The sequence below is a fragment of the Mastigoproctus giganteus genome, chromosome 1 (assembly GCF_048544385.1).
Source record: "Mastigoproctus giganteus isolate SK-2022 chromosome 1, ASM4854438v1, whole genome shotgun sequence".
In the NCBI taxonomy this organism is placed as follows: Eukaryota; Metazoa; Arthropoda; class Arachnida; order Uropygi; family Thelyphonidae; genus Mastigoproctus; species Mastigoproctus giganteus.
Genome location: NC_143575.1, coordinates 57,210,346 through 57,235,402, shown reverse-complemented (window position 1 = coordinate 57,235,402; position 25,057 = coordinate 57,210,346). Strand labels below are relative to the sequence as shown.

Below are 25,057 nucleotides of genomic sequence, written 5' to 3'. Positions count from 1 at the left end.
AAGATGATACCGAAACCATTCTGGAGATCCATCCAGAGGATGAAATAGACCAAAGACCAGTTTTCTCAAAAAGAGATAGGATTAAAATTGACCGTGCCAAACAGACTTCCAAAAAGCAGTCAGATTCAGTCCCTTTATCTAAATTGAAACAATGAACAACGTTGTCCAATGGAATTGTAGAGGATTTAGGAGCAACATTGATGACATATACGACATAATTAAGCAGCATAAACCAGTGGGCATCTGCCTACAGGAGACATATCTGACTCCTCAGGTATCTCCTTTGATAAAAAACTATACTCTTTTCAGACAAGATAGACCTATTGCAAATAATGCTCGTGGTGGAGTAGCCATACTCATAGATTCGCGAGTCCCATGCAGACGCATCTCTTTACAAACCTCTATAGAAGCCGTTGCTACCCGAATAGCAATTGGCATCACACTGACTCTTGTTTCGATCTATCTACCACCCAATCATCCGTGTACTATTCACGAACTTGAAAATCTTATAATGCAGTTGCCAACCCCTTTCTGTTTATTGGGCGACTTCAATGGACACCATCCATTGTGGGGTTCTCCCAATGCAGATGGACGAGGGCAACTCATTGAAATGCTCATTGACAGACAAAACTTAACCATCCTAAATACTGGTTCACCCACTTACATCCATCTCCCAACAGGAACAGTGTCTGCAATAGATCTATCAATATGCTCTCCGATCCTCTTTCCTAATATTGAGTGGACAGCTCTAGATGATCCACTAAACAGTGACCACTACCCATTAATCTGTAAGATCCAAACATCCCGCTCTTCAACTGCAAAAAACCAAATAAAATGGAAATTTACCAAGGCAGATTGGGCCAAGTATACCTCTCATGTTTCATTTGATAAACAGATCATTGAATCCTTCCCAATTGACACAGCCACTGATCATATCACCAAAGAAATTCTAGCAGCTGCATCTATTGCCATCCCACAATCGCAATCAGACACCTACAGACCCATAAATTATTGGTGGAACGATGAATGTAAGAATGCCAAAAAAGAAAAAAACCGAGCGTGGAATATATTCCGCAAATACCCTACTACCAACAACCTTATAAATTATAAGAAACTAAGAGCCAAAGCCCGACACATCAGAAAGGAAGCTAAAAAAAACTCTTGGATCCGATTTGCGACTTCAGTAAATAAAAATACTGATGTAAGAACAATATGGAAAAAAATAAGACAGCTAAATGGCAAATTTCCTCCATTATCCTCGCCAATATTCAACTGGAATGGACAGGAGCTCTCTACTCCTGCAGAAATTGCGAATACTCTAGGGACAGTATTCTCCCAGTTGTCTGCCTCGAACTCGTATGATCCGTCATTTCAGAAGATCAAAGCCTCAGCCGAAAAATCAAAACTTAACTTCAAAACCGCTGCTTCTCTACCATACAATCAGACACTTACTATGATTGAACTTCAAAAAGCTATATATTCCTCAAAGAACAGTGCTGCTGGTCCAGACGGAGTATATTACATAATGCTTCAACACTTAGACAATAAATCACTATCCCTGCTGCTGACCTTTTACAACCGTATATTCATTGAACATTCATACCCCACTCGCTGGAATCACTCCTATGTACTGGCAATTCCCAAACCAGGGAAAGATCATTCTATCCCTCACAATTATAGACCCATCTCTCTTACCAGTTGCTTGAGTAAAACATTAGAAAAAATTATACACCACCGATTAACATGGTATCTGGATTCAAAACATCTAATCTCTGACAACCAGTTTGGTTTCAGAAAAAATCGCTCATCCCTAGATCTTATGGTTAAAGCTGAATCAAATATCAGGAATGCATTTATTCGAAATGAACATCTTGTCATGGTCTGCCTTGACATAGAGAAGGCCTTTGACACCACCTGGCGTTTTGGTATCTTAAAAGATCTTCATTCCCTTGACCTGAGAGGTCACTTACCATGCTACATACAAAACTTCCTTCAGTATAAATCCTTTCAAGTTCGCTATAGAGAAGTCTTCTCACAAATCTATATACAAGAGGAAGGAGTACCACAGGGCTCAGTTCTCAGTGCTACTTTATTTGCATTGAGAATAAATCATATTACCAAATGTATTCCCAAGACTGTGAACTCATATCTCTATGCTGATGATCTGACTGTTTCCTGCAGTTCGCCGAATATGAACTTCATTGAAAGGCAACTACAAATCTCACTAAACAATATTGAACTATGGATGACACAGAATGGTTACAGACTATCTCATCAAAAATCTAGTGCCATTCACTTTTGTAACAAACGAGGGATGCATCCTGACCCAGAGCTACACCTAACAAATCATCCTATCTCAGTTATGAGTAGCATTCGCCTCCTCGGCCTAATTTTTGATAGGAAACTTAATTTTTTAGAACATATCAAATATCTCCGGACAACCTGCCAGAAAAAAATGAACATTCTCAGAGTTCTTTCTTCTACAACATGGGGTGCTGACTGTTACACCTTACTTCACCTATATAGAACTCTAATTAGATCTCGTCTTGATTATGGAGCCCCGGTGTATGACTGTGCTAGGGAGAGTGTGCTAGTACGGCTTGCTCCTGTTCAACATTCTGCCCTCAGGATTGCTACAGGTGCTTATAGAACATCGCCAGTACAAAGTCTCTACGCCGAAGCCCATGAAGTTCCACTCTGTCTCAGAAGAAAGGTGTTACTTTTGAATTATGCCACTAAAATTCGAAGCATGCCTACCCATCCAATTTGGTCTATACTTAGTGATCCACAGTTTAAAATGTACAGAAATAAACCCAGATCAACCCAACCTACTGGCATCAGATTGCAGGCTCTATCTGAAAGCTGGAATGTGCACCTTGAAAAAGTCCTCCAAGATCCAAACCCTTCAGTTCCCCCATGGTCCTGGGTTAATCCATCCTGTGACAATTACTTCCTGAACTGGGGAAAAGATTCCCTTGCAAATATTAACGTGCGACAACTTCATACTTCTCACACACAAAATTATCCGCATTTCATAAAAATATACACAGATGGATCAAAGTCTGATAGTGGAGTAGGTGCTGCAGCAGTTTTCCCTTTTATCACCATCTCTGTATCTCTGCCTACTGAATGCAGCAGTTATACAGCTGAGTTGTTCGCCATTAAACTTGCCCTAGAAAATATTATTCATTGCTCCATTAAAAAAAGTATAATATATACCGACTCGCAGAGTACACTAGTAGCTCTACAAAACATCTCCTCACCAACCAATCCTTTAATAAAAACCATAAGAAGTAAGATGATTCTTATTCAGGAACGCCAGCAAGTAGTCATCTTCTGCTGGATCCCAGGTCACACTGGGATCCCAGGAAACGAATGCGCAGACCATGCTGCAAAATATCCATCTAACCCATTATCTTCAGGCTTTTGCGTTCCATATGTTGATTACAGACCTATGATACGAAGGACATGTAAGGAACAATGGACACTTCTATGGCAAGCTCAAACGGGTAATAAGCTATTGGAAATAAAATCAGAACCACAGTTATGGACCTCTAGTTTTCGTACTAACAGAAAGGAAGAAGTCATCTTAACCAGAGCACGAATTGGCCACAGCCAGCTTACTCACCTATTTCTCCTCACAGGAAATGATCCTCCACAGTGTTTTCAATGCAACTGTCAGCTAACAATGAAGCACATTCTTGTTGAATGCACTCTGTACAAACATGCTCGGCAATGTTCATTCAGCTTCCTTCCAAATCTAAAAGAACCTCTAAAACTCTCTCATATCATAGGCAATGATGCTAATCCCTTGGAGTTATTCTGTTTTCTTAAACAAATAAAACTATATGATCGTCTCTGACTGTTTCCATAACAGTCACCATTGATAACTTTCATATCACTGATAGGCGCAATATGGTCTAAGCAGCCCTTGCGCCAAAAATAATAATAACAATAACAACAACTCCCAGTTATTTCAAGATTCTGTAGCTGACTGCTAGAGTTGAATACACCTCTGGCATTCCCCTTGCTGAATAACTCCTCATGTGTGAATGTCGATGCAAAATATTCATTTAGTTTGTTAGCTACCTGAGCAGGATCATCAACAGTTGACCCATCAATATCAAGTGGACCAATCTGATTCATCCCCTTCCTTCTAGAGTTTACATAAGTAAAGAACTCTTTGCTGTTTTTCTTTGCATCCCTTGCCAAGGATTTCTCGTAATCTGCCTTCGCCTGCCTAACCTCCTTTGTAACTTGGTTGCATATCAACTTGTATCTATCATAGGCTTCTGTGTCATGTGTTAATTTGTAAGTATCCCATGCATTTTTCTTCTCTGCCATATGCCTCATTAGTTCATCTGACATCCATTTTGGCCTAAACCTTGAACAATATTTCTTAGTCGGTATGTAAAGCCTAGTAGCTTCCAAGATAAGTTCTTTGAATGCTTCCCATTTTGAGTTTGCTGTTGGTAACATCATCAGTTGGTCCCACTGTATAGAATTTAAATACTGTCTCAGTCCATCGTAGTCGCCTTTACGGAAGCAATAACCCTTCCCTTTACCCCTAATGGTAGTTACCTCTTTCAGTAACTCCCACTTCAGCACACTGTGATCACTGCCACCTAGTGGTTCATTTATCTGCAGATTCTTAATGCATGAAGAATCACTGCTGATAATCAAATCAAGAGTATTACTCCCTCTAGTTGCCTCCCGAACATGCTGATGTAGAAAACAATCATCCAATAAATCCACAAAAGCCCTGCTAGTGTGTGAGTAACCAGCCCCCAAATTCCAGTCAATATCTGGGAAATTAAAATCTCCCATTATAAGACTTTCTGATTTACTGGCCCACTCTATTTCCCTGTACAGTTCCTTATTATACTCATCAGAGTCATTAGGCCTATAGCACACTCCTACTCTCAATTTTGATCTCCCAATGCTTATGTCACACCAAACTGACTCAACACTGCACTGTCCAGCGATGTCGACTGGCTTCACTTCCTTGGTTTTTATGTGTTTCTTAACTAATAGCATAACCCCTCCCCCCTTCCTATCCTGTCTATCCTTTCTGTAGACGTTGTACTCCCCAAATTGCAGTTCTGCATCCCTTATATCTGTGTGACACCACGTCTCTGATATCCCAACAATATCTGCCTTTGATGTTTTGAGCAATACCTGAAATTCATCAAATTTATTTACTAAACTCCTAGTAACATTTTAATTTACTTTACATTTTAAACTTCAGTTACCACTTCTCAGCCCATTTGCTCAATTTCTATAGATCCTGTTGCAGTAGCATACTATTATTTGTGTCATTAACAACCCAACAACCTTTGTATCGTCTGCAAACTTGGACATTAAGCTGGATATACCTTCATCAATATCATTGATAAATACAGAAAATAACAATGGACCCCGGGGGAATCCACTAATAACATTATTCCTCGAAGAGCAGTGTCCATTGATTACCACTCTCTGTCTTCTCCTACTCAGCTACCCTTTATCCATAGCAGCAATTTGCCCTTACTATCATACTGCCCCAATTTGTACAGTAGTCTTCCATGTGCAACAGTATCGAAAGCTTTCCTAAAATCCTAGTATATGATATCAGAATTATTTTTTGCATCCAGTTCCTTTGTGACCACGTAGTATCCAATCAAATTGGTCAGACAAGACCTCCGATTAGCAAACCCATGCTGTCTGAACTATTATTGCAGCCTTGTCTAGGTGATCCTGCATCACTTCTTTAACCAGTGACTCCATTATTTTCTCCAGAAAAGAAGTTCTAACAGGTCTGTAATTACTCGTGTCACCATTTGATCTGCCCTTGTGAATTGGGGATATGTTTGCACAACTCCAGTCCATGGAGTCTCACCTGAGTCCAAGCAAGCTCTCATAATTATGGCTAAGGGTTTGCTAACTTCCTTTGCTGCCTCTTTTTAATAAAACTGGATAGTCCCCATCTACCCCAGATGCTTTTCTTATATTTAACTTCAACAATTTCTCCTCCACTTTGCTCTCAGTTATTACAAAATCATTTAGCTGCCTAACAGAGTTCATAAACTTCTGCCATTCCCCTCCCTGAATATCGTGTCATGTGAATGTAGATGCAAAATACTCATTCTGTCTGTCAGCTACCTGAGCAGGATTATCAACAGTTGAACCATTAATATCAAGTGGACCAATGTGATTCATCCCCTTCCATGTAGAGGTTACATACGTAAAGAATTCTTTGCTGTTTTTCTTTACATCTGTTACGAAGGATTTCTCGTAATCTGCCCTCACCTGTCTAACCTTTTTTGTGACAATTACAGACCAGCTTGTATCTACTATAGGCTTCTGTGTCATCTGGTAGTTTATATGCACTCCTTGCATTTTCCTTCTCTGCCACAAGTCTCATTAGTTCATCTGACATCCATTTAGGTGTAAACCTTGAACAGTATTTCTTAATTGGTATGAAAAGTCTAGTATCTTCCAAGATTAAATTTTTTGATTGCTTCCCATTTAGAATTTGCTGTTGGTAACATCATCAGTTGATTCCACTGTATAGAATTTAAAAACTGTCTGAGACCACTGTAGTCACCTTTACGAAAGCAAAAACCCTTCCCTTTACTCCTGGTGGTAGTTACATCTTTAAGTAAATTCCACATCAGCACACTGTGATCACTGCCACCTAGTGGTTTCTTTATCTGCAGATTCGTAATATTTGTGGAAGAATAAGAGAAATTTACCTCGATATGATACGGAGAACACTTCCGTCTGATACTCTCTAGGATTTCTCGTATTCTTCTTCAAATATTGATATCAATGTAGAAAGTATTGAGCATCATAGCTCTGTTACATACTAGCAGATTCTTAATGCATGATGAATCACTACTGATAATCATATCAAGAGTATTATTCTCTCTCATGACCTCTCGACATGCTACTATGGAAAACAATCATCCAATAAATCCAAAAAAAAAACCTTGCTACTCTGTGAGTGTACCAACCGACAAGTTCCAGTCATTATCTGGGAAGTTAAAATCCCTCATTATAAGACAGTCTGATTTACTACTCCACTTTATATCTCTGTACCATTGTTTATTGTACTCATTAGAATTATTAGCCCTGTAACACAATCCTGCTCGCATTGTTGCTTTCCCAGTGCTTATGCCACACAAAACTGACCCAAACATTGCACTTCCTTAGATTTTGTGTTTCTTAACTAATGGCATAACCCCTCCTCCCATCCTATCCTTTCTGTACACATTTCACTCACCAAATTCCAATTCTGCACTGCTTATATCTGTGTCTCTGATATCCCAGCAATATCCACCTTTGATGTCTTGGCCAACACTTCAAATTCTACAGATTTATTTACTAAACTCCTAGCATTGATGTACTTGTACCTGTTTGTACTCCTAGTTACCCTAAAACTCTTCATGTATTTGCTTCTTTCATGATGATTCCCAGTAGTTCTTAAATCCTCAGCATCTTGCTTTCAAGGCTTATTCCAATAGGAGCAGTGCGAGAATCACTTTCACTTCTGCCAGCTACTACCGTTAATCTATTAGTCTGTGTATTCCCCAAACTAAAATTCTGACTCACCATCACTGCCTTTGTAGCATCAGCGAATATTCTTGCATCCTTTCTATTTAAGTGTATCCCATCCCTGTAGATGCAGTCGCTCCTGTTAACAAGCACAGACCAGGCTGAGATAAATTCTACCCTGTGAGCTTTGCACAGTCTCTCCATGGCAGAACTGAATCGACAAGGCTGTCATCATATACTCTCTCTCTTGTCATGTGTGGGCTAAATTGCAGAAACCTTCAAATTCAACCCTAAGTTGCGACTTTTTTTCAACATTTACCTGTACTTGTTAAGTAATCCGCCAGATCTCCTACACTTAATGTCATTTAGTGGAAAAGTGCACAACAATGTAACCTTTTTTCCCCTTAAAAGATATCTGCTCTACAATGTCATTAACTTTTGCCCCTGGCAGACCTACTTTGGTCCTGTTCCACTTATCCTTTTTGCACAATATATTTACCATTTTCCTGATAGTTGAGTCACTGACAATAACTAGCTCCTGTGGGACCAGCATATTCTGCCCTGAAGATTGCTTCTGAGTTGTATTAGCAATGGCCACATGGTGAAAGGAAGCCTGTGGCTTATGCTGCACCAGCTAGGAAAAAAAAATAATAAGAAGAAGAATTAAATTTAAAAAAAAAAAAATAATTAATAAAAGAAAAGGAAATAGACAACCCATGAAGATAACTTATTCTAGTAATTTATAATTTGCTGGCTAAAATAAAACTTTCTTCAATCCAGTCTAAACATCTCCCCCTGTAACTTGAATTTATGGTCCCTAGTTCTAGACTCATTTATAACTGGGAAAATTTTAGCCACATTCCTTTTACTTTTGCCTGTCCGAGCCTTAAACACCTCAGTCAAGTCTTATCTAAGATGCCTAGTTTTCAAGCTCTGAAACTCTCATATTGGAAGTCTTTCCTCCAATGAATACCCTTTTGCCGATCTCACCAGGCAAGTTATCCATCTTTGGACCCTTTCAAGAAGTTCAGTGTCTTTCTTTAGGTGCGGTCTCCATACTTGAACACAGTATTCCAAGCGTTCTAACAATAGCTTTATATAATAGGATTATTCCATCCTTATCTCTACTAGCGATTGTTTGATAAATTTTCAATAGGACACCATGAGCCTTCCTTGCAACCTGTCTACAATGTTTGGAGAACTTCATGTCTTACCTTATCATAACACCCAAGTCCCTTTCCTCCATTACTGGCTTTAGTTCAACTCCACCAAGTGTATAAGTTATTTTGGGGTTACTTTTCTCCAGGTGTAATACTTTACACTTTGCTGGATTAAAGCATAGCTGCCATTTTTCTGACCATCCATGTAGTCTGTCTAGGTCACTCTGAAGAAGCACTGCTTGGCAGTGATCATTAGCTACTTTTTACATCATCTGCAAATTTAGACATTATGCCCTCCACCTCTTCATCTATGCTTCATTGAGGGTGTTGCCTGATGCACAAGAGTGAGATCTGGCATTGAGTTGGGCAGCTGAGAGCTTGATGGGCCTCCATTTTAATTCCTGTTAGAGCATCTACCTTGCACTTCAAACTCTCATAGATGCCCATCAGAATGCTGAGTTGGTGCCTAATTTCTTCACACTCTCTGCACCTATGGCATTTGATACCGAAATTGAATTCTGTTCAAGGGAGGCATATCCTGAACCTCATTCAGATGAATCTGTTAATTTTAGAATGCCTACAACAGATGCCGGCATTACTTGGAGTTATGATTCTTCACAGATGAAATCCATTTAGTAAAAAGCAGTGTCTACTTGTTCCAGTGCACACATATAGGAACCTTGCAAATGTAAAAGGCAGCGAACATGTTAAAATTTATTTCAAATTTAACACACCATAAACCATTCGAAATTTGAATACTGCGCATGTCGCTTACTCTCTATCCCAAGCATTTTTCATTTTCCGAGTTTTCATGTTTATTATTCAGAAATAATGACATATATTTCAAAAAGGTGTATTTAATTGTTAGAACCATTAATTAATCATTAGATTGTATAGGAGAGTATGATAAATAACAAACTAGAAACAAACACAGCATTCTAAGCTTTGTCGCATCAGTAGTAGTGAGTTTCCCACACTCGTGCCTGTGAGATATTTAAATTTTCTGCTTGTGTTAGTTTTACTTTACTTATGGTCATATTTTATAAATTTTTAACATCCTGCCTTTTGTTTTATATAATTTATTTTTATTAATTCTGCTTCAGTCTTTCAGATTGCTGTTAATGTAATATTTTTGAATGCATAATTGTGAGATTAATTTTTAAATTTGTAAATATTTTTTTTCTTATTAATTGCATTTCTATTTCTTTCCCTTTTTACAAATTGGCAATACTTAGACTTAATTGTCAATGAAATTAGTAAAATTTCAGAATTTTTTCTTGTTTTATGTAATACTTTCTATAAAATGAAATATTTGAAAAAAAATTGTGATATTTTTGAATTCATAATACATCGATGAGCCAAAACATTATGACCAGTGAGTTGTTATGCAAATTGAAGCAACTGCGGGTGAACTGCGGCGCCACGGGACAAAAACAAGCCAGTGGCGGTGGTGTCGTGGTTTGGGCGATGTTCTGCTGGGATAACCTGGGTCCAATCATCCATGTGCTGGGCACTCTGAAGTACACCTGCCTAAACATCATTGCTGACCAGTTACACCCTTTCATGGTAACGGTCTTCCCCTCTGGCAGTGTCATCTTTCAGCAGGATAATGCGCCGTGCCACACCACCCGGGTTGTTCGAAACTGGTTTGTGAAACATGAGCAAGACTTCTAGGTATTGCCCTATCCTCCAAATTCCCTAGACATCAATCCCATCGATCATCTGTGGTTTGCATTGGAACAGCAACTCTGATCTGCGGCGTCTCAACCACGGACTTTACAGGAGTTAAAGGATCTGCTGGTTACGTGTTGTTACCAGATACCGCAAGACATTTAGAAATCTTGTAGCATCCATGCCTCGTCGGGTACGTGCTGTTTTGGCTGCATGTGGAGGACCAACATCATATTTTTTGTAGGTGGTCATAATGCTTTGGTTCATTGGTGTAATTATAAGATTAATTTTTAAATTTGTAAAAAAAAAAATTTTCTTATTACATGCATTTCTATTTCTTTCCCTTTTTACAAATTGCTAATATTTAGACTTAATTGTCAATAAAATTAGTAAAATTTCAAAATGTTTAATTTGTTCATGTTTTATGTAACACTTTCTATAAAATCAAACAATATTTGAAAAAATTAAGTTTTCTCTAAAGTGTCCTTTGTCAGTTTATATCGTTTAATGTAAAAAAACATTTTAGTCAACAAAATGATTTAAGCTAAAATGATTTTTTAACAAAGGCTACAAAAATCAGATGTTAAAAAAAATATATACTTATATATTAGCATTTATTATTATTTATTTTTTTTTTCTTCTTGCTATCTGCATTTTTTATTCTTACTATCTGCATGTTTCTCTTTGCATTAACTTAATTTTAATTAATTAATTATTTTTACCATATCCATCACAAAGGGGTCACCACATATATACTTACTGAAGGGATTATTATTTCATGACGACTGGTTGTTACATAATGTCCTGGATACGGTAGATATGCCTTATACTTTACATTTATTCTTATTTTAATTATTAAATTAGGTTCTCTGTCGGGTCAACGATGTTCAATATATGCTTACATTTATACTATCTTTCTTTAGATTCTAAAAAAAATTTTAACTACCTTTAATTTTTTTAGATTCAAATTACTTAATCTCTGAATTTTTTATATATCTTAGCAGATATTGATCATTACAGAAACAGAGAATTCCTTGTTGTTTTTTGCCTTCAGTCTGGGTGGTTGGCCCCATTTGAAGTCATCTAGATTGTGGGTAGACAGCGATAAGTTGTGTGCGTGTGTGTGTGCGTGTCTTTAAATCCAGCTTGGTATTATCCGCTTGAATTACCATCTATATTATTATCTTCAATATTATACAAAATATTTTATATATATTAGCAGCACAGTGAGGTCTGTGGGACCTCACTATGCTGCTAATGCAGTAAAAATAGTACCACACTAGCTAAAGATTAAAAAGATTTCACTCAGGAACCAACTACTTGCTTTACTTCTACCATTAATTATTGTTTTGTTTATTCATAAGCTACTGCCTTGTATTTTGTTTGAGAACTAAATTACAAATATATTTCTGTAATCACGTATCTAGTTATCAATGTTACTATTCTCTGCCAGTGGTATATATGAGTTTTAAATTATAAAATATTCTCATCATTTTATTTAGACTCCTATCTATTATATGCCCCATCTGCCATATTCCTCTGCAGTGCAACAAGCTCGGTATGTATATCCAACTAATACAATTGTGAATACAGTAGCTCCTGGACCTTTAGGCTTTGGAAATCAAGGAGTTAGTGATCTGCAGGGACATGTAGTATCTCCATCTGCTAATCAACAAGGAGCATCAACAGGTAATTATTTGTTTCATAATTTCACGTGCTGCTTTCTCTTCCCCTGTTCCCCACATATTTTGTTGTCGAACATAAATTTTTCCAGTGTCAGATATCTGTCAAGAAAGTAAATTTATAGTTTGATCATGGGCAAGGAATAATAGCTATAAATATTGTATTGATTTAATTAAGATACAATTGTATAGATAAATCAATGGCAGTAATACTTTAAAACTTTTTTATTCTTTTCAAATGGGCAGTCAGCTCATGTAAGTATGTTATTACTGTGAGTTGCCTTGTTGTTGTACTAAGGATGATTTAACAGTGGGCATATCAAAAAAGTTAGTTCCAGCAGCAGGTCAGTTGTTGCTGTTCACCAGTCTTTTGTGGCTAGGGAAAAAGGAAAGAAATAATTTAAAATAGAACACTTTAAATAGAGACTTTATCATGTCATTTGGATAATAACTACAAACAATATCTTTAGTAACAGCTTGTTATTATGTGTATATTTGTATATGTGTATTTATTTATTTATATTTATACGACGTACCCAAAATGAATATATATAAGGTATACTACCATGCTCTGTCTTTGCAGCCAATTCCAAGATAGGCGAGTAGATATACCTAATTACAGAAACCATATATACAGCAAAAATCTTGCAACCCACACACACACACACACACACACACACGCACGCACACACGCGCACTTTTAGTATTTCTTAGGGGTAGGGTTTTTTTTTTTTTTTTTTTTTATATTGGCCTAAGTAATTATATATGATTTATGGACTGGGGCCGCTGCCAGTACAGTTTTACTCCACAACCACAACGATATGTTGTAATGTTTAATATATACATTCATATGAGTTGGAAGATAATTAAAATTCAATACTAATGATTAAAAACTCGAGTTAAATGTATACAAGGCATTTTGTTAGGTACTATACAATTTCACTGACATTGAGAGGAAAATCAGCAGTATTATACACATGGGTTCTCTGTTGCTGTAAAAAACAGTATGCAAGGCAGTGTTAAATTAAGAATGTCAAGGTGGCATATTCAGGTGTGGCCCCTTTCACTCATCCCCAGAAGTAGTGTTTTTTTGTTTTTTTTATGTAAACCCCAAGCACGAGAGGTATTAGAACCTATAGTACTTAGTACATTGCTTGGGTTTGAGGTTGAGAAGACGAAAGAAGATATTTGTTGACATTAGACTTGAACTTCTGTAGACTGTAATTTTGAGGAAATACATACGAAGGAAGGTTGTTCCGGAAAACGGCAGTTGAATTAATAAACGAGGAAGATGAAAAGTTGGTTTTGTGAGTTTGAAGTTGGACAGTAAATGGAGGTTGGCTGGTGGCAGCACGTGTTCGGACTGTTTTGAAACAGGGAGCGAGAATTATAGAAGCCAGTTCTGAAGAACAGTGCCCATGGAAGTATCTGTAGAAGAGGCATGCATCAGAAACAGTACGTCTATGAGACAGCGAGTGGAAACATTCGGTTAGACATGAATCATTAATTAACCTAATTGCCCTCTTCTGAACGGAATCAAGAAGCCTGAGAGAGGTTTTTGGGGCATCACCCCAGATGTGGGAACAATATTCCATGGTAGGGTCGATTTGAAATTTGTAAAGAGTGAACAGCTGTTTGGAAGAAAAGTAAAGGCGAAAGAGAAAACCAAGTTTTTTAGATGCAGAGGGAAGCAATATTTGTAATGTTCTTGTGCCAAGAGAGATTAGAAGTCAGGGTAATCCCCAAATGAGATATATCATTTTGCCTAGAAATCAGAGTGTCACCAAAGGTAAGCATAAGAGCAGAAGAATCCTTTTTGCAAAATATAAGACATGACTGAGTTTTAGAAGGATTGGAATCAACTAAGTTGTCTTTGCCCCACTGGACAATTACCTGGAGATTGGCATTTAAGGAATTGGTAGCAGATTTTCGAGAAGTTGATTGAACAGGACAAGGCATTCTCAAAATGGTAAGTAGAATGCAATGTGCTGTCATAAGCAAAACTATGGATAGGATTTCCAGTCAATGAAGAAGGTCATTAATATACAATAGGAAAAGATTGGGGGAAAGAACTGAACCTTGGGGGACACCGGCATTAGTGGAGAAGTTAGAAGACAGAGAGCCATCTACCATCACCTTCAGTGAGCAATCAGAGAGAAAACTGGATGACCAATTACCATAAACAGTTGACAAACCATAAGATGGAAGCTTGTTAAGAAGACCTTTATGCCAAACACGATCGAAAACCTTTGAGATGTCAAGAGCAACTGCTTGTGCTTCACCGAACTTTTTCATTGAATTAGTCCATAAATGGGTAACATAAGCCAGTGGATCGACACTGACGGAAACCATATTGGCGATCGTTGATCAGACGGAAGGTTTTTAGGTAGTTTAAGTTGGCAATTAATTGATTTCTCCATTACTTTAGAAAGAGTAGAAGGAATTGCAATTGGACGATAATTGGATGGGATGGATTTGTCTCCCTTTCTAGGAACTGGCTGGATATGAGCAAATTTCCAAGCAGAAGGAAAAACACCTTTGGAATAAGAAAGTGAAAAAAGGCGGCAAAGAATAGGAGTAAGTTCAGAGCACGGGTTTTGAGAACAAGTGGAGAAATGCAATTGGGACCTGGAGCTTTCTTAGCATCAAGATTCGTAAAAATCCTTCTGACATCCTTTTGACGGAAGACCACAGGAGGAATTGAATGGAGCATGTTGGGAATGGTTAGAGGTGTTTTATCAAGGTCATTAATACATGAGTTGGAAGAAAAATGGGATGCTAGCAGCTCAGCTTTATCCTTGGCCGAAGTGACAACAAAACCAATTGGTTTGGACAAAGGTGGGAGCACAGATGGACAAAAGTTGGCGAGCTCTGGCGTAGACTTCATCTTCAGTCTACGCCAGAGCTCGCAACAATTGTAAAGCAGTTATTAATCAGTCCAAACTAGATTTTCAACAGGCCAAGAGTAGAAAACTTGCTTCTTGCCCTAATGGTAACAGCATTCTCGTAGGTTTGGCAAGAGACGAGAATGCTGTTACCATTAGGGCAAGAAGCAAGTTTTCTACTCTTAGCCTGTTCAAAATCTAGTTTGGACTGATTAATAACTGCTTTACAATTGTTGCGAGCTCTGGCTTAGACTGAAGATGAAGAATTGGAAACAAGCCAATTACGATATGCAATATTCTTCTCTTGAACAACCGTACCACATTTATTGGAAATTCAAGGTTTAGATAAAGGATTAGATTTTAAAGTGGAGTGTGGAATAAAGGATTCCATTCCCACAAGAATAATTTCACTGAGACGATATGAGCAAACATTGGCATCAGAAGGTTTGAAACAGTAATCCGACCAAAGAAAAGAAGAAAAAAAATCTCACAGGTCATCCCATTTTGCATTCTTGTAATGCCAAATAACACGAGGTTGGGAATAGTCATGAGATAAAGGTTCCATTGGAGAAGAGACAATCACCAAGTTGTGATCTGAAGTGCCTAAAGGACCTCTCACTTCGACCATGTACTTAGAAGGGTTGTTTGTGAGAAAAAGCTCAAGCGTGTTGGCTGTATGATTAGGATTGTCGGTAATCTTGTAGGTAAATGAACAATCTGTGAACAATCAAGGAAAATTACCTCACTGTTAGGAATGTTGGACTGGAGAAAGTCAAGTTGCAAAGAGAGGAAGTCAAAGAGCTCCAGGTGGTTAGTGGAGTTGCGAGAACGGTAGAGACAACAGATGAATTTGACACAATGAGGTAGAGAGATTTTAAGCCAGAGAAGATCAAAGAGAGGAGATTCCAAATTGCCAAGTCTCTGACAGGGAATATCAGAATGGACATATTCACAAGTACCACCTTTGAGGCGAAAGGAATCATACAGCGAATAATTTGGGCATCTGAGATGAGCAGTAGTTGAATCAACCGATAACTGAGATTCTGTCAGAAAAAGTACATGGTGTTTGGCAGACTGCAAGTGGAAATGGACATCATTGAGATTAGAATTGAGACTACGTATATTTTTGAAATGAATTAGGAAGTGCTTGGGAGGTTTAGATCTTTTCGCAGATAAGCTTGCTCTATTAGTTTGACAATTCATGGTGTATTCAATAGTAAGAAAAAGTGGGTGGGACATGCTGTATGAAGTAATGAAATTTTTGGATATGACGTACACATGGTTAGAATATACCCAGATCCTTGACATAACGTGGCCTCGACAGTGTTCCCCGCATACACAATACTCGAACTCTCTCCAGTCACTATCTGGCAGAGTTCAGGTAGCAAGATTATACACTAGCTGATCCAGAAGCCTCCTAGAGAGTTACCAATAGGTTCGGTCCGGTGTACTAACTAGCGGCTGGCCTGCGAACACCGTTTTAGAGCTGTACCCTCGAAATGTAAGGAATATTGGATGTCGCCACAATTGGATCTCTAGAGACTAAACATCGGTTCCATCACTTCAAGCCACCAAGCAGCAAAGTGGTGGTATTGCACCAGTTGATGAGAGTCATCTACCCCCTAGTACTGCCTGGTAACATGGAGGGGCGGCATTCCTCCATGTGGTTGTTCCTCCATGTGGTTACTTAATAACAAACTTAGTCTTGCGAACTGTAAGCAAGTTTAAGAAAGGAAAACCACTTTTCTTTTTTTCTTTAGACTAACACTAACCTTTATTCCACTTGGTCACTCTATCAGCACTGCTCCTGCCTCCCCATGGGGGCTCCGATAACCTAGGAAAAGAAATCCATTCTTCCAGAGCTGAAAGGAGCAAAGAAGGATAACAAAATGTTTCCGCCTTTAGAGGCATCGAGCTCAAAACTAGTGACAAATGACACTTAAGAGGTTGAAAACAACCCCTCAACAGGAGGTTACAGCTTTCCTCATCTTACATTCGCTATTATATAAACCTCTGAGCAAATTATCATCCTTCCTAGTGCAGAAATGCATTGAGTCTGCTGTTTCTTCACCTAAATCAGTAAGGCGGTTCCCATTGAGGTAGCGTGTTCTGGTAGTGACTACCCAAACTCAGCATTCTGTGATGCTGTTAAAGCTTTGGAGGACACCCAATAAAGGTTACTGCCACCTTAAACTCCTTTAAGAGAGTAATAACAGAATGGGACTTATTACTTGTATCAGAGAAGGAAATTGTCCAAGAATTACACGATCAAAAGGTTATCCAAAGCAAGGAGAATCAAAACCCAAAAAGATGGTACTCTGGTTCCAACAAGGAGTATAATTCTTACTTTTAGCACTCCTAACTTGCCAACATCTGTAAAAGCAGGCTACCTACATTGCCATGCCCGGCCGTACATTCTGAATCCCATCAGGTGCTACAAATGCCAAAAATATGGACAATCACAAACTGCATGACGAGTTGAGGCAATAAGTCCCAAATATGGTTCTAAGGAACATTAGCCAATCTGACTGCACCATTACCACTCCATTACCCAAACTGTAAGGGTAACCATCTAGCTTTCTCAAAAACATGTGAACAATAGAAGCAAGGGGAAAAAAATTCAGAAAAAAATAAAGTAGAGAACAAAGTGACATTCTCAGAGGTGAGAAGACAGATAATCAAAATGGAGACAAAGCGCACGCATGCCACAGCAGCTCAACATTTCCAGTCTGTAGGTATCCAGACTGAAGTATCAGTTCCTCCGAATATATCTATTGTGAATTGGGCTCTACAAATCATTGCTCTCTATTTCAGAACATTGTCCTACACAACAAACAAGTGAACAAGCCAGTAATACCCCAATTACCATACCAACTGATATTCATCAACAATAAAACCAAAAGTGACAGAAACTACAAAACCACAATCATCACTCTCCACAAGAATGGACATCGAACATCATGATGTTCGATGTCCATTCCAGCAGGGATAAGGAGGTGATTATTCCATTGTATAAGGCGATGGTCAGGCCACACCTAGAGTACTGTATACAGGTCTGGAGGCCTCATTTCAAGAAGGATGTAGAGCTGCTGGAACGAGTACAGAGAAGGGCAACAAGATTAGTGAATGGAACAAAGGGGTGCTCTTACGAAGAACGGCTTAAGTTTTGCAAATTACAGTGTCTGGAGACTAGGCACCAGCGAGGTGATCTGATAGAGGTGTATAAAGCCTTGAATGGTTTAAGCATGCTCAATGCTGATGGGATTCTTCCTCTAGCTCAGAATAATCACCTGAGAGGGCATAAATTCAAATTGAGGAAAGACAGATGTAGGATAGACGTGCGGAAATTTGCCTTTAGCCAGCGGGTGGTTGGTTGGTGGAACAGACTTCCATCCCTTGTGGTGGAGGTTGATAGCCTAAATGAGTTTAAGGCTCAGCTGGACAGGTATTTTGAACGAACGGAGGGGTGAAGTGGAAGTGGTTTTTTTTTTTTTTTTTTTTTTTGGCTGATGCTGCATAAGCTTGCTTTCTTGCATCAAATGCCTCTACTAATGCTAATGCTAATGATTCAGGTGAAGGAATCCTAGAACTGATGAGATGGTTGTGGCCTGCCCCCTTCTTTCCTAAGAAAGACAAAACAAAAGTAGATCGATACAAGCAAACTACAACTAAAAAGCAGTCAGAACCAAAAACAACCCATAAAACCACATAATGGAAAGAATCCTTCAATGGAATTGTAGAAGCTTTTGGAATACAAAAGACGATTTGCAGGATCTCGACGATCGGTATGAACCAGCTACAGGAAACTCTTTTAAATTAAATTCTTGAGTGTCCTACCATTAAAAACTATGCTATCAATAGACAAGATAGGAGCATTGATATGCTAGCTCATGGAAGGGATGTCTATTATTGTCAGAAACAATATTCCATCCAAATATGTTTCTCTTCAGACTCCTTTTGAAGTAGTGGCAGTGTGCTTTGTAACTGGTATCACTCTCACAATAGTTTCTATATATCTCCCTCCAAATTTCTCTTTCTCCTCAGATGACTTAGAAAACCTAATAGATCAGCTACCATCTCCCTTCTGCTTATTCGGGGACTTCAATGCACATCATCCACAATGGGAATCTCCAACAATAGACAAAAGGGGCAAACTAAAAGAATCCCTGCTTGATACTCATCATCTTAACCTGTTAAACACTGGTGAGCCTACCTATATATGTCTACAGGATCAATGACTGCTATAGATCTCCCAATCTATTCTCCCTCCATATATGCCAATACAGAGTGGTTAGTTCTTGATAACCCACTAAACAGTGATCATCTACCAATCCTTTGTAAGATTCAAACATGAGTAAACTTGTCCCCATTGCAGTGCTTCAACTGGAAATTCCGTAGGGCTCAATGGTATGAATATGCCTCTCTAATTTGGAAAACGCAAACATAGCAGTTCCTGGTGGAATCAGGATTGCACACATACTAAACAGGAAAAAAATAGAGCTTGGAATTTATTTCGAAAATTTCCTACATGATGACGAATGACAATTTAAATTTAGTTATTAATGATAACGTAAATTGTAATAACATTTCATCATTTTTCAACATTCTTCAAATTTTGTATAATTTTTTTGGAAATAGTACAAAAAGATGGGATCTTTCTAAATTTACTGGGGAATCTAAAGTTATATTAAAAAAAAAACTCAACCCTACTCGCTGGTGTACTAGATTAGTCAATAACAGCTGTGAAAGTTCGTTTTAGCATTAGTTGAGGCATACGATGCAAGAAAGCAAGCTTATGCAGCATCAGCCAAAAAAAAAACCCTCCCATTTAACCCCTCCATTCGTTCCAAATGTCTGTCCAGCTCAGCCTTAAATTTATTTAGGCTATCAACTTCCGTTTTGTGGATATTATAAAAGCTTTGACAGAAATAAATCTTAAATCAACTAAAAAAGAAGACCGAGACGAAGAGGTGATAAAAATGACCTGTTTATAACAGATTCCACTAGCAGAAGTGCATCTGGAAATTGTTTTTATTGTTTTATGGTAGTAACCCCCAGAAATGTGCTTTAGTAAAATGTGAGCTAGTGGGGTGTTCATAGTGTGTCTCTGCCTTCGGTGTTGTTTATTCAGTTGCTACACATGCACAGCTTTGTTTATGTGCGTCAAAATGAGGGAAACAACTGCACAAAAAAGGAGCCGTGTGGACAGGTCAGGTTGCAACGTCTTTAGCACCATCTGAACTGTGCAGACAAAATGATCTTTCACTGATTATAGATCCATAATTAAAACAGCATTTAGGAATCAATGGGCTGTAGTGTTACATACTCAAGTCAATAATAAACTATCCCAGATTTAAAAAGAACCTCACCTGTGGACTACTAGTTTTATGAGAAGCAGGTAAGAAGTCATATTGGCAAGACTCCAAATCAGTCATTCCTATATAACTCATCTGTTCATTATGGAGAGAGCCGTCCTCAGTGTTCTTTCTGTCAATCCCAATTAACAATCAAACATATTCTCATAGAATACCCTCAATATTCAAGTATCCAGAAATCCAGTTTTTGCTCTCTATCCAACTTTCAAGAATCTTTGACTTTCCAACACATACTTGGCAATAATGCAGATTTTGAAGCTGTGTTTCAATACTTGATAAGCATTGATATATAATCGCCACTGATAACTATATTATAACAGATTCAATCATAAGTTAATCGTGAACAGGCACAATAGGGCCCTTGTGCCAATAAAAGCCCTCAGCACAACAACAACAAATTAATGTACCATAAGAAAATCAGACTGTGTACCAAAAATTTCAAAGGAATGGCACAGTTTTTTTTCTTTTAAATTTTATAACAGAATATGATTATAGTTACACAAAATAATTTAATATATGTTATATACATACTGTGGTTGTATTCTTGACAAGAATATTCAAATTTGTGACTAATATAAAGGCTGCAGGCAGTATAAATTAATAAACGCAGATATTTAATCCAGATGAAAGATCTGTGTGTGTGTGTGTGCACAGTCTAAAATAGTAAAACTGTACGACCAATACCTGAACATTAGCAGATGAGAGCTATGCTACTGATGCTCCTCTGATAATTGTCTTTCTTGTGATCAGCAGGAGGGATTTTTTTTATTATTTTTTTATATATATATATAATTTTAAAAATACCTTGGTTTTTGGTAGTGGGTAAGTTGCATATTCACAGTAATCCAAAATGCATCCTGTATTTAAATGATTCTGCTGAGAATTTGAAGTGTTGGTCAAGACATCAAAGGTGGATATTGTTGGGATAGCAGAGATGTGTCACACAGTTATAAGGAATGCAGAACTGGAATTTGGGGAGTATAATGTGTACAGAAAGGATAGACAGGATAGGAAGGGAGGTTATGCTGTTAATTAAGAAAAACATAAAATCAAAAGAAGTACATCCAGTTGATATAGATGAACAGTGCACTTTTGAGTCAGTTTGGTGTGACATAAGCACTGCGAAAGCAAAAATAAGAGTAGGAGTGTGTTATAGGCCTAATGACTTGAATGAGTACAATGAACAATTGTACACAGAAATAGAGTGGGCTAGTTTTTTTTTTTTTTTTTTTTTTTATGAGAACTCCAAACACGAGAGGTATTAAAACCTATAGTACTTAGTACCGTGCTTGGGTGTTGGAGGTTGAGAAGACAAAAGAAGATATTTGTTGATATTGGACTTGAACTTCTGTAGATTGTAATTTTCAGGAAATACGTATGAAGGAAGGTTGTTCCAGAAAACGGCAGTTGAATGAATAAATGAGGAAGATGAAAAGTTAGTTCTGTGGGTTTGAAGTTGGACAGTAAATGGATGTTGGCTGGTGGCGGCACGTGTTCGGACTGTTTTGAAAGAGAGAGCGGGAATTATAGAAGCCAATTCAGAAGAACAGTGCCCATGGAAGTATCTGTAGAAGAGGCATGCAGCAGAAACAGTGCGTCTATGAGAAAGCGAGTGGAGAGACTCTGTTAGAGATGAATCATTAATTAACCTAACTGCCCTCTTCTGAATTGAATCAAGAAGCCTGAGAGAGGTTTTGGGTGCACCACCCCAGATGTGGGAACAATATTCCATGGCAGGGCGGATTTGCGATTTATACAGAGTGAGCAGCTGTTTGGAAGAAAAATAACGCCGAGAGCGAAAGAGAAAACCAAGTTTTTTAGATGCAGAGGAATCAATATTTGTAATGTGCTTGTGCCAAGAGAGATTAGAAGTCAGGGTAATCCCCAAAAGAGATATATCATTTTGCCTAGAAATCGGAGTGTCACTAAAGATAAGCATAGGAGCAGAAGAATCCTTTTTGCGAGATATAAGACAAGATTGAGTTTTAGAAGGGTTGAAATCAACTAAGTTGTCTTTGCCCCACTGAAGAATTACCTGAAGATCGGCATTTAAGGAATTGGCAGCAGATTTTCGAGAACTTGAAGCTGATTGAGCTGGACAAGGTTTCTCAAAATGGAAAGTTGAATGCAATGTGCTATCATTGGCAAAACTATGGATAGTATTTCCAGTCAATGCAAGAAGGTCATTGATATTCAAAAGGAAAAGAGTGGGGGAAAGAACTGAACCTTGGGGGACACCGGCATTAGTGGAGAAGTTAGAAGACAGAGAGCCATCTACCATCACCCTCAGTGAGCAATCAGAGAGAAAACTGGATAACCAATTACTAAAAACAGTTGCCAAACCATAAGATGGAATCTTGTTTAGAAGACCTTTATGACAAACACGATCAAAAGCCTTTGAGATGTCAAGAGCAACTACTTGTGTTTCACCGAACCTTTCCATTGAATTAGTCCATAAATGGGTAACATAAGCCAGAATATCACCAGTGGATCGACAATGACGGAATCCATACTGGCGATCGTTGATCAGATGGAAGGTTTCTAGGTAGTTTAAGAGTTGGCAGTTAATTGATTTCTCCATTACTTTAGAAAGAGTAGAAGTAATTGCAATGGGACGATAATTGGATGGGAGGGATTTGTCACCCTTTTTAGGAACTGGCTGGATATGAGCAAATTTCCAAGCAGAAGGAAAAACACCTTTGGAATAAGACAGTGAAAAAAGGCGGCAAAGAATAGGAGTAAGTTCAGGAGCACAGGTTTTGAGAACAAGTGGAGAAATACCATCAGGACCTGGAGCTTTCTTAGCATCAAGATTCATCAAAATCCTTCTGATATCCTTTTGACGGAAGACCACAGGAGGCATTGAATGGAGCGTGTTAGGAATGGTGGGAGGTGTTTTACCAAGATCATTAATACATGAGCTGGAAGAAAAATGGGATGCTAGCAGGTCAGCTTTATCCTTGGCTGAAGTGACAACAGAACCATCTGGTTTGGACAGAGGTGGGAGCAGAGATGGGCAAAAGTTGCGGCCAATAGCTTTGGCAAGAGACCAGAATGCTCGGCTACCATTAGGGCAAGAAGCAAGTTTTCTACTCTTAACCTGTTCAAACTCTAGTTTGGACTGATTAATAACTGCTTTACAATGGTTGCGAGCTTTGGTGTAGGCAGAAAATGAAACTGAAGAATTAGAAACAAGCCAATTACGATATGCAACATTCTTCTCTTGGACAGCCTTAGCACATTTATTGGAAAACCAAGGTTTAGATAAAGGACGAGATTTTAAAGTGGAGTGTGGGATAAAGGATTCCATTCCCGCAAGAATAATTTCACTGACACGATCTGAGCAAACGTTGACATCAGAAGTTTTGAAACAGTAATCCGACCAAGGAAAAGAAGAAAAGAAGTCTCGCAGGTCATCCCATTTTGCATTCTTGTAATGCCAAACAATACGAGGTTGGGAAAGCCATGAGATAAAGGTTCCATTGGAGAAGAGACAATCACCAAGTTGTGATCTGAAGTGCCTAAAGGACCCCTCACTTCAGCCTTGTACTTAGAAGGGTTGTTTGTGAGAAAAAGATCAAGCGTGTTGGCTGTATGATTAGGATTGTCCGGTATTCTTGTAGGTAAATGAACAATCTGTGCTAGGTCATTAGTAATTGTAAAAGCCTCAGCATCTCGACCTGCTGGGTCGGTGTGACTAGAAAATGGAAGCCAGCTGGAGTTGTGAACATTAAAATCACCAAGGAAAATTACCTCACTGTTAGGAAAGCTGGACTGGAGAAAGTCAAGTTGCAAAGAGAGGAAGTCAAAGAGCTCCAAGTGATTAGTGGAGTTGGGAGAACGGTAGAGACAACAGATGAATTTTACACCATGAGGTAGAGAGATTTTAAGCCAGAGAAGATCAAAGAGAGGAGATTCCAAATTGCCAAGTCTCTGACAGGGAATATCAGAATGGACATATGCACAAGTACCACCTTTGAGGCGAAAGGAATCATACAGCAAATAATTTGGACATCTGAGATGAGCAGTAGTTGAATCAACTGATAACTGAGATTCAGTCAGAAAAAGTACATGGGGTTTGGAAGACTGCAAGTGGAAATGGACATCGTTGAGATTGGAATTGAGACCACGTATATTTGTGAAATGAATTAGGGAGTCCTTGGGAGGTTTAGATCTTTTTGCAGATAAGCTTGCTCTATTATTTTGACAATTCATAGTGTATTCAATAGTAAGAAAAAGTGGGTGGGACATGCTGTATGAAGCAATGAAATTTTTGGATATGGCGTACATGTGGTAAGAATATACCCAGATCCTTGACATAACGTGGCCTCGACAATGCTCCACGCATACACACTATTCGGACTCCCTCCAATCACTATCTGGCAGAGTAGAGGTAGCAAGATTATACACTAGCTGATCCGGAAGCCTCCTAGAGAGTTACCAATAGGTTTGGTCCGGTGTACTATCTAGCGGCCGGCCTGCGAACACTGTGTTAGAGCTGTACCCTCGAAATGTAAGGAATATTGGATCTCGCCACGACATTCATCATAACCTCAAAAATCATCAATCATACTGCATGATGGAAGAGATAGGGAAGGGTTGGCCGGAACGTAGCTCTAGAGACTAAACATCAGAATGTTTAGTAAATCAGAATGTCAGAATGTCTTATAATAGGGGATTTTAACTTCCCAGATATTGACTGGAACTTGTGGATTGGTCACTCACACACTAGTAAGACTTTTGTGGAT

At 38.4% G+C, this 25,057-nt stretch overlaps 1 protein-coding gene across 10 annotated transcripts in view; it reads left to right on the top strand.

Annotated features, from left to right (window-relative positions):
• Positions 1 to 25,057, top strand: part of enc (R3H domain containing protein encore) — a 702,629-nt gene that overhangs the window by 635,654 nt on the left and 41,918 nt on the right. For all 10 annotated transcript variants that reach the window (XM_090373011.1, XM_090373031.1, XM_090373022.1 and 7 more), the window contains one exon: positions 11,870 to 12,056. In XM_090373011.1, the coding sequence (XP_090229137.1) occupies positions 11,870 to 12,056 (187 nt within the window). The remainder of the gene's footprint in view (positions 1 to 11,869; positions 12,057 to 25,057) is intronic.